This window comes from Mus pahari, chromosome 9 (genome assembly GCF_900095145.1).
Source record: "Mus pahari chromosome 9, PAHARI_EIJ_v1.1, whole genome shotgun sequence".
NCBI lineage: Eukaryota > Metazoa > Chordata > Mammalia > Rodentia > Muridae > Mus > Mus pahari.
In genome coordinates, this window is record NC_034598.1 from 80,261,297 (window position 1) to 80,271,296 (window position 10,000).

The 10,000-nt window shown below is 37.8% G+C and overlaps 1 protein-coding gene across 2 annotated transcripts in view; it reads right to left on the reverse strand.

Annotated features, from left to right (window-relative positions):
- Cep83 (centrosomal protein 83) overlaps positions 1 to 10,000 on the reverse strand; it is a 100,286-nt gene that overhangs the window by 21,744 nt on the left and 68,542 nt on the right. For both annotated transcript variants that reach the window (XM_029542469.1, XM_021204703.2), the window contains 2 exons: positions 3,145 to 3,220; positions 685 to 842 (listed from right to left, as the gene is read on the reverse strand). In XM_029542469.1, coding sequence (XP_029398329.1) covers positions 685 to 842; positions 3,145 to 3,220 — 234 coding nt within the window. The remainder of the gene's footprint in view (positions 1 to 684; positions 843 to 3,144; positions 3,221 to 10,000) is intronic.

The following is a 10,000-nucleotide window of genomic DNA, read 5'->3' on the forward strand; positions in this document are numbered from 1 at the left end:
GCCAGACATCAAGCCCAAGGCCTACCTCTATATACTAGCCAGACATCAAGCCCAAGGCCTACCTCTATATACTAGCCAGACATCAAGCCCAAGGCATACCTCTATATACTAGCCAGACAACTCTACTGAGCTACACCCTTAGCCCCATTTCCTCACAGCATTGTCTAGATAATAAAATCATGAGCATACCCAGAGCATTTTCCATACTAGTTTACCATTTACCAGCAGTAAATTTCAAAGTATGAAGAATATAAGTAGATAACTTTTCAAAAGAGAAATCCAAAGGGTTAGTTCTAAGTCTGTGTGTGTTTGCAACAGAGGGGGGGGGGGAGAGAGAGAGAGAGAGAGAGAGAGAGAGAGAGAGAGAGCGCAACTTCACAATCCAAATTTCAAGACAGATTTGGGGAATCATAGTTTAATTTGCTAAATGAATAAAGGGGTTTCTCATTAAGAGTTTTGAGAACACTGTACTCAGATACAATTTTAAAGGTCCTTTGTCTATTCCTAAAATTTTTAGAAGCAATTTAGGAGTAAAAGTTCATTTCATAGAAGGAGAAAGTAACTTCCCACAAATACATTCAATGTTTCAATCATCAATAAAACATATTTTATAGCAGAAAGAAAAAAGTTTGTATATATATATATATATATATATATATATATATAAAAAAGAGCAAACTCTACTTTTCAACGTCTAGTTGTGCTTTCTCAGCTTGGCTCCTTAAATTTCGGCATTCTTGTTTTAGTCTCTCCACCATGTCCTTCAGCATTTGGTTTGAATTCAGCAAGTCGTTCTCCGACTGCGTCAGTGAGGTCACTTGGATCTGCAAATGACTGATTTGCTTAAAAGACAAAAAGGAAAACAGAAAGACACTAAGATATCCGTCAAGGCATGTGAGGAGCAGAGTATCTCCCCACAAAAATGTCTCTCCCAGTGACAAGCAGGGTGCCCTGTAAGTGAGATAATGACTAGCAAGGGCGGGGGGCATTTCTCACTATAACCGAAGTATTTCATACCATATAGAACTTAGATACTGATTTCTTTCTTTTCATCCCCAAACGAGCACTGCAAAAAGGTTTGGGGAGTAGGTGCTGTGGGAAGAAGAAAACATTGGCAGATAGTCTCCTATTACAAAGCCTTTCCCCTCTCTAACAGAAGAGATTTTAAAAGTAAGCAAGTAGGGAAAACAGTTTGAGAGAGCATTGTTTTCCTGAAGCATACATTAGATTAGCTACTCTACCAGAAAGGCTACTCTCAGAGAATTTAGAAATTGTTGGGCATGAATATGGGAAGAGTCACTATAATCCTGTTCTTCAAAGGTTTCCTAGCTTTCTGTATGCCCCAGTACTGAGAAGGAGAAAGGTGCTTTGAGAAATCTAATAAATATACTATGGATTCCATAGCCTCTAGAGCACTGGTTCTCAACCTGTGGGCACAACCCCTTTGCGGGTCAAATGAGCCTTTCACAAGGGATGCTATCAGATATTTATATTACAATTCATAACAGTAGCAAAATTAGTTATGAAGTAACAACACAAACAATTTTATGGCTGAGGGTCACCACATGAGGAACTGTATTAAAGGGTGGCAGCACTGGGAAGGTTGAGAACCACTGATCTAGAGCCATTTATCAGCACAGGTATCAAAGTCACAGGCTTGACTCTACCCGAAATTTACCTTTATATGGAAGCACTTTTTCTTATGATATATTGGAGTTATAGATCAACTGGCTAGAAAGACTTACACTTTTTAAACTTGTGACTGAATAGACCTCACTGGGCACAATTATGTATCTACATCCTTCATAAGCCATATCTAAGCTAGTAAACAAAAGTCTTCATTTTTCACTTCAGTTTCTCTTTAGCCATTTTCTAAGAGACCTTTCAGAGTTGAAAGAATCAAGAGACATAAATCTAAAGAACCCACTGTAAACCTAGGATGCAGCTCAGCAGTATAGCATAATTGTCTAATTATTATGCACACAGGCCTGAATTTGGTCCCTGCCATCACCAAAAAAAAAAAAAAAAAAAAAAAAATCATCCTCATAAGATTTAAGAGTCAAAATAAAAAGTGTCTTGCTACACAGCCCAGGCAGGCTTCAAACTCATCATCTTCCTGCTTCAGCCTCCCAAGTGCTAGGATTACAGGCAAGTACCAACACAGTTAACAAAAGCAAGATTCTTGGTAGAATAAATTAGCTAAGTGAGAAGCAACCGCAATATATGGCTAACAGTATAAAAGCCATGTAAGATCAGACTATACATGTCCATGGTGCAATTACTAGAATACAGTAACATTGTATGTCTCAGATTTCTATTTTATAATAAATCTTTTCATATAGAACTTACTTTAAAAAAACAACAAAGGAGTGGAAAGTATTTACTCTTTACTACGGCTTTGTAACTAAGCAACCTTCAGAAACTTAACTCTATATCCAGGGACAGAAGAAACCCCAGTGTTTGAGTACTGTGCCCTGCCAGTTGAGGCTCCATCAGTGCACACACAAAGCAGTGTCAGTTGACATGCAAGCATTATTCTCGCTCAATTCAGGTCCTCAAAGTGCATGGCAAGGCAGTGTCAGCTGATGGGGAAAATTCTAAATGGAATCCTCACTACTCATAATCTAAGAAAATGGAAACATTCCAAGCAAAACGAAAAAACAGAATTTAGAAACAAATGCTCTTGAGTATTTTACCCTCCGTTATAGAGATATTTCTTTTAACTAAAATAAAAATGTCTTCCTATAAACACAACTATTAAATTTTAGACAAATACAGCAAGAAAACAAAACCAAAACAACAAAAACCTATGACATGTCACAGAATACATGTGTAACTTAAAAACCTGAGTATTTCTAATTTTAAAATTCAGAATGTCAAAATGTGTCATTTTAACTATAACAAAAAGTTTGTCAAAGGCCACCACACACCAATATATTAAGATAAACAGCAAAAGTAAAGCAAGCCTACTAAATTATATCAGAAAAAGTGAAACATTTTATCTTTACATAATAGCTTCATCAGTATATTTTGAATTATGGTGATCAGATTGCAAAGTACTAATTATGATTAATTGCAATAGCTACATAAAACAGACTTAAAAGAAGCATTCAACAAAATAAAAGCAAACTGCATTACAATCACCTGTTTCAGTTCAGAATTTTCAAGTTTTTCTTTCTCTGCTTTTTCAGTATTCACAATTTGTTGTTGAAGTTTTAACCTAAAAACCATAACCAAACAAAGAAATTATGAATCAATAATTCATTTATTTCATTGAACAGGGCAATCATTCTACAGGATGGTTGTTTGACAATAGGCACAACACAATATATAATCCTAAATATTTAGACTCCTGGCAGCAATATTGTATTCACATAAAACAACACAAATTACATCTTTAGCAACAAGTAGAGTGTATGGAGGGGCAACAATGAGAATTCTAAATGGATACAACAACAGCAATGTTTTATTGGTGGTCGCTTTTGTTTGCTTGGTTTGGTTTTGAGACTGAGTTTCTCTATGTAGTCTTGGGTGCCCTGGAATTCATTCTGTAGACCAAACTGGCCTTGAACTCAGATATCTGCATGTCTCTGCCTCCCAAGTGCTTAGATTAAAGGTACGTACCCCTATAGTAGTAAGGATTTTAATAAAAACAGAAAACAGCTTTTACTACCTAGCCTTCAGTGCTGAAGTTCAGAATGTATGGTTACAGCATCAGAAACTAACTTAGAAACCACTGGTGACCTATACAGCTTATAGATTCTACAAATTGCTACTCTGCTTTCAATTTACAAGGTTACACATCTAAAAGAATATTAGTTAGCACAGAACACTATCCTGCATCCTCTAAAATACCTGATAACTTACATTTCTGAGCTAAATGAAGATTGAAGAGAATATAATTTGCACAGTCGATCACAGCTTTGGTGATATCAACTAATCTATAGAAAAACATCGTGCTAATTAAGTTTGGGAGGGTCACATCCTCAAGTTTTTCCTTTAAATTGTTTAAAATAAGTTTTAGATGAAAAATTTTTAAAGGGGTTGAAGCCATGGCTTAGTGGTTAGAGCACTTGCTGCTCTTATACACAGTCTGGCTCTGGCTCCTGACAACCGCATGTTGGTTTGCAACCGTCTAGAACTCTAGTGCCCTCTTCTCACCTTGGCAGGCACCAGGCACACACATTATATGTGTGTGAATGTAAGCAAGATGAGTTAAGATTTAACTGATCACATTCTTCAAATCTTTACCTCAAATACAAACCTACTGGAACGTGCTTCTGTCTTGGCATGATTAGCCTGCCAATAAATGTTTGTTTCCTGACTACTAATCTGTGTAGATCCTGAATCTGACTTTGAGTGTCTGTGATGAATACAATGTGGGAACACTGCAGTTACAGTCCTGCTTCTTAGAGGTTTACACATATAAACAGGCCAGAAACAGCAGCTCTAAGGGAAGAGCCAGCCTCGCTTCTCCTTGTTCCTCACAATCAGGCTCATGGTTACTTCATTAATTCCAGCTACATTTTTACTATCAGTTGTTTGTCACACTTGAGTGTGTATACATGCCATAGCAAGTGTCACAACCATGGGAGTTAGTCTCTCCTTCCTCAAGTAGATTCCAGGAATTGAATTCAGGTCTTCAGGCTTGGCAGCAAGCCCCCTGTGTACTGAGCCACCTCACTGTCCTCTGCTTTCTCAATATTGTATTTACTTGCCCCATTAAATATTTATCTTTCTTGCCATTAGATATGTCTTCATACAGCCCATCGTAACCTCCAACTCATTATGGAGCCACATACCTGACAGAAGATGGCTCTAAACTTCTGACCCTCCTGTCTCCACTTCTGCAAGTTCTGGGCTAATGGGCAATCACTAGGCAGTATAGGCAGCAATATACCTGGTTTAGGCATTGCTGGAAAACCTATCCCAGGGCTTCATGCACGCTAGGCAAGCACTGCATGCTCTACATACCTAGGCCCTCTTCTGTTCAATATTTATGGATGTTAGTCCTTAATAAAGAATTCTTTCTATAAAAACATGATGAAATCAAAAGAGTTCAAAATATTATGGTAGGTTAGGGTCAGAATAAGAAAACTTAGGCTCTAAATATATCTCACTGAGGTCAAGAATTTGGATGGACTATCAATCAATAAGAAAGAAACCCCCTAAAGTCTAGGTTGAGGAATGATTATTAACTAAATAGCACAGATATGAATAAAAACAAAAATGTCTTACATAAAGGAGCGGAAGGCGAAGAAGCAATGTTAGAGACTATCCAGTAAGACACAGAGACAAACTCACTATTCCTAGAGAGGACAGATCATACAGTCGAGTGCAGCCCTTCTCCAGAGCACAGTACTAACACAGCACCAGTTTAGAATCTAAAACTGATCTGAGATTTTTTTTACCCTCCAGGAGAAAATTAGTATATGCTTTAAAATAACTATTTTAAACTATTTTGTCTAGAAGATAATAGACTTTAACATAAAATTAGCTTATAAGTACTATGAAGGTTTAAGAACACCACCAACAGTTTTAAATTTTTAAATCACAGAAAAATAATTCAAGAAAAGTAGAGACTGTTTCAAAAGACAAATTATGAAATAAAATGTTTGTCTCCTGATTACTATGGGTCTTAAATATTTAAGATGTATCACAAGTCAAAAAAAGTCTTATAAAGATGAAAAGTATAAATAAATGAACTCAATTTTTATTAGGGGGCTGATGAAGGCTATGCAAGAAGGGCAGATTTTGAACTGGGCTGTAAAGGCGAATGCAAGTGTCTAAAACAAAGAAACTAAATATATACTAGAGGTAAAGACTACAAATGAAACAAGACCTGAATGAAAACATAATCAAAAGCACTCCTCATTTTGGAAACTAAGGATTACTTTCTATTCGCCTGATAAGCACCAGACGAAGCCAACTTGGGGAACAAAGAGGGTTTTTTAAGTTTACAGTGTATACAGCCTATTCAGGGAAGTCAGGGCAAGAAGCATTGGCCATGGAAGACCAATGCTTACTGGCTTACTCTTCATGGCTTGCTCAGCCTGCTTTCTAATAGCATCCAGGACCTCCTGCACACGGGCAACACTACTCTCTACAAGCTGAGCCCACCCACACCAATCATTCAAGAAAATGCCCCACATGGTGGCCCATGGACCAATCTGGTATGGGCAGTTTCTCAGTTGAAGTTCTTTCTTCTCGAATGATTTTAGTTTGTGTCAATTTGGGGGTAGGGGAGAGTGTAACCAGGACAAAAGGCAAGTTGGCAGAGAAGCACAGGGCTACCTTCTAGTGCCTTCAGTGAGAGTAAAACAACTAAAGGAAGTGAATGGTTCTAAGAGAAGACAAAGCCCAGGGAGGTATATGGGATGATAAAATAGATTAAAGAATGCATGAATGAGGATACAATAAGCTATATAACTAAACATGGGGAGTTCAACAATACAGACGATTAAAGGCAAGGAAGGGACAGGACATGAGGACAGTCTGAGCATGATACCAAAGACTCCATGACTGTTGAAAAATTACCTAGTAGAATATAAGGGAAAGGAAGAATTGGGATAAATTATATGCAATGAATGTCAAGCGAAAAGCCATTTTAACCAAACTTGATCAAATCTGCAAACAAGAATAGATAGTACTGCCAGCCCTCGGCTGATCTGTTGTTGGGAGGGAAAAGAAAGAATCATTCCCCCTTCAAGGGACTAAAGGTTATACGCCCTCTCAGAACTCAGTGAGGGCCTTTAAAAGACAATGCTGCTGAATCACAAAATATTTCCTGGTAATAGAATAAAAGAGGTTACATCAGATGCTGTTCAAGAGAGAGCTTTGCTGGGTGTGTAGCTCAGTTTGATAGTGTAAGACCTAAAGTTTAATTCTCTGCATTGGGGGAGGGGTAGAAAGGGAGGTTGGGGTGGGAAAACCTGGGGGAGGTAAGAGGGAGAGAAAGAAGGTTAATAAGTGGGTAGTAAGAGATTAGGAAGTGAAGGATAAGTTGGAGAATGATAAACTATAATTACTTTATACTTTACATATAATCATGGAAGTAGACAGAGGAAGAAGGATGAAGGGTCAAGTTACAACAGAGAGTTCAGCTGTGGAAAAGCTTAACTGGAAACTTCAGAATAACATTGAGATGGAACTGTTTCAAATCCCTTTCTACTGTGGTGACCAGAGTCTAGGTTTGCTGTCATGCAGCTGATATGCTATTTGATATTTTAACAGATATTTACTGAGTGCCCATAAATGCTGAGCCTAGTTCTAACTGTTATGGAAACATCAAAAATAAAGACAGAGGCCCTGCTCTTAACAGCTCAACAGTTCTATCTGATAAGATGCTCACTGGTAATGGAAATATCATCTGAAAGTTTCAATTTGAAAAGGTCCTAGCCTCATGTTGCTACTGAGCAATTTGTAGACAGTATGAATGGGGAACTGGAATTTTAATCTCTTAAAATTTTAGTTAAACTCAGATTTAAGTAGTTATATGTGATCAGCAATACCATATTCAATGGCAAAGGATCTTGCCTTCATATGATGTTTATGTTCATTAGCAAGGGAAAGCAAATAGTGTGACAAGAAAAGCAGTCTACAATTCCTCCTCAGGAGGACAGTCCCTTCAACACCATCTTTCTAAAGCAACTGTCCTGTCTCAAGTGCTGGAAACTGACTGATCATTGTTTACTAAGAGGGACTATCCTGAAAAGACATGAGGCCACTGAACCAAAGCATTACTAGAGAATCATGATATAATGACACACATCAAGCAAAAACATGCAACAGGAATCTCTCTCTGCACCTGTCAAATGCTGCTACACACCCTCCACCTGTCACTTACTGAACAGTTCAAATTGCAAAGGGACTGGTTCTAATGTCCGATTATACTTCCTGATAAGGTGACACAGACAAGCTAACCTAAAGCAGTGATGTCAAAATGGAGAAGACTACATTATGCAAAAGGCAAACTATTTTATAAGATATCACTATAGGCAATAATCTTAAATATTTAAGCCTGTTCCCTTGAATAGTTTCTGCTTTAATTTCTTCTATTCACTTCTGATGTCAAACACACATCGTCTCTATCACTGCAGAGAAGTGGCCACATATCCTGGCTTAGCCACAGTGTCTCATTCCCCTTGACACACTGAGAGGCCCAAAGATGAGTATACGAACCACATCCAAACCACTCCCTAGATTTTTCTAACTCAAACTGGCAAGCAACTGCCGGTTTTTCATAAGAACATATAGTGCTTGCCTCACAGAGAAAACAATAGAAAATCAGCTAACAAAGAGAAAAAGAAGAAGAAGAAGGAGAAAAAGAAAGAAGGAAATAATTCTGTCTGCTCATAGTTTAGTTGTAGATCTTTGTGTCCAAGAAAAAGCAAACAAAACAGTTAAATCCTTAACTTCCTATAAGTTATGTAGAAACATAGTCTCTTTAATTTCTTGTAATAGTTTGGGTTAGAATGTTGCTGTTATGGAAAGTTGACTACACACTTAACCTTCTCTAATTTTTACATGGATAAATTACAGGTAACAATACACTTAACGAACTGAATAAATACATGGTAAATCAGTCTTCTAAGATATAAAATGCGGAGTGGCTTGGGTTGCTTCTGGTCTGCGCCTGCTTACCTTGGGTGCAAATGCTGCAACCAGTCCCACACACAGCACCTATAAGAGGCTCAAATACCAGGTACTCTAACATAGCCAGCATCCCAGGATCCCATTCATAAAAGAAACTTTAATCAAGCTTAAAGCACACATCGTACCCCACACAACAATATTGGAGACTTCAACTCCCTACTCTCAGCAATGGACAGATCATAGAAACACAAACTAAACAGACACACAGTGAAACCAACCGAAGTTATGGACCAAATGGATCTAACAGATATTTATAACATTTCATTCTAAAGCAAAAGAATATACCTTCTTCTCAGCACCTCATGATACCTTCTCCAAAACTGACCAAATAATTGGTCACAAAACAGGCCTGAAGAGATACAAGAAGACTGAAATAATCCCATGCAACATATTAGATCACCATGGACTAAAGCTGGTCTTAAATTCCAAAAAAAAAAAAAACAATGTAAGACACACATACACATGGAAGCTGAACAACACTCTACTCAATGATAACTTGGTCAAGGAAGAAATAAAGAAAGAAATTAAAGACCTTTTAGAATTTAATGAAAATGAAAACACATCATAACAAAACCTATGGGACACAATGAAAGCAGTCCTAAAAAGGAAAACTCATAGCTCTGAGTGCCTCCAAAAAGAAACTGAAGAGAACATACACTAGCTTGACAGCACACCTGAAAGCTCTAGAACAAAAAGAAACAAATACACTCAAGAGGAGGAGTCAGCAGGAAATAAACTCAGGGCTGCAATCAACCAAGTAGAAACAAAAAGAACTATACAAAAAAAAAAAAAAAATCATCAAAACCAGGCTGGTTCTTTGAGAAAATCAACAAGATAGATAAACCCTTAAGCCAGACTAACCAGAGGGCACAGAGACTGTATCCAAATTAATAAAATCAGAAATGAAAGATGAGACAAAACAACAGAAACCATGGAAATCTAAAAAAAAAAAATCATCAGGTCCTATTACAAAAGTTTATGGTCAACTAAAATTGGAAAATCTAGATGAAATGGATGCCCTTGTCATGCATCAGTGGGAAGAGAGGTCCTTGGTCCTATGAAGGCTCGATAGATGCCCCAGTGTAGGAGGAACAGAGGGTGGGGAGGGGGGAGGGAGTGGGTGGGTGGGTGGAGGAACACCCTCATAGAAGCATGGGGAGGAAGGATGAGATAGGGAGTTTCCAGGGGTGGGAGAAACGGGGAAAGGGGATAACATTTGAAATGTAAATAAAGAAAATATCCAATTAAAAAAAAAGATATAAAATGTGTATGTACGCACATTCAATTGCACATGCACATGCACTTGTCTTTGCAGGCACATGTAGAGGCCAGGCATTGGCACTGG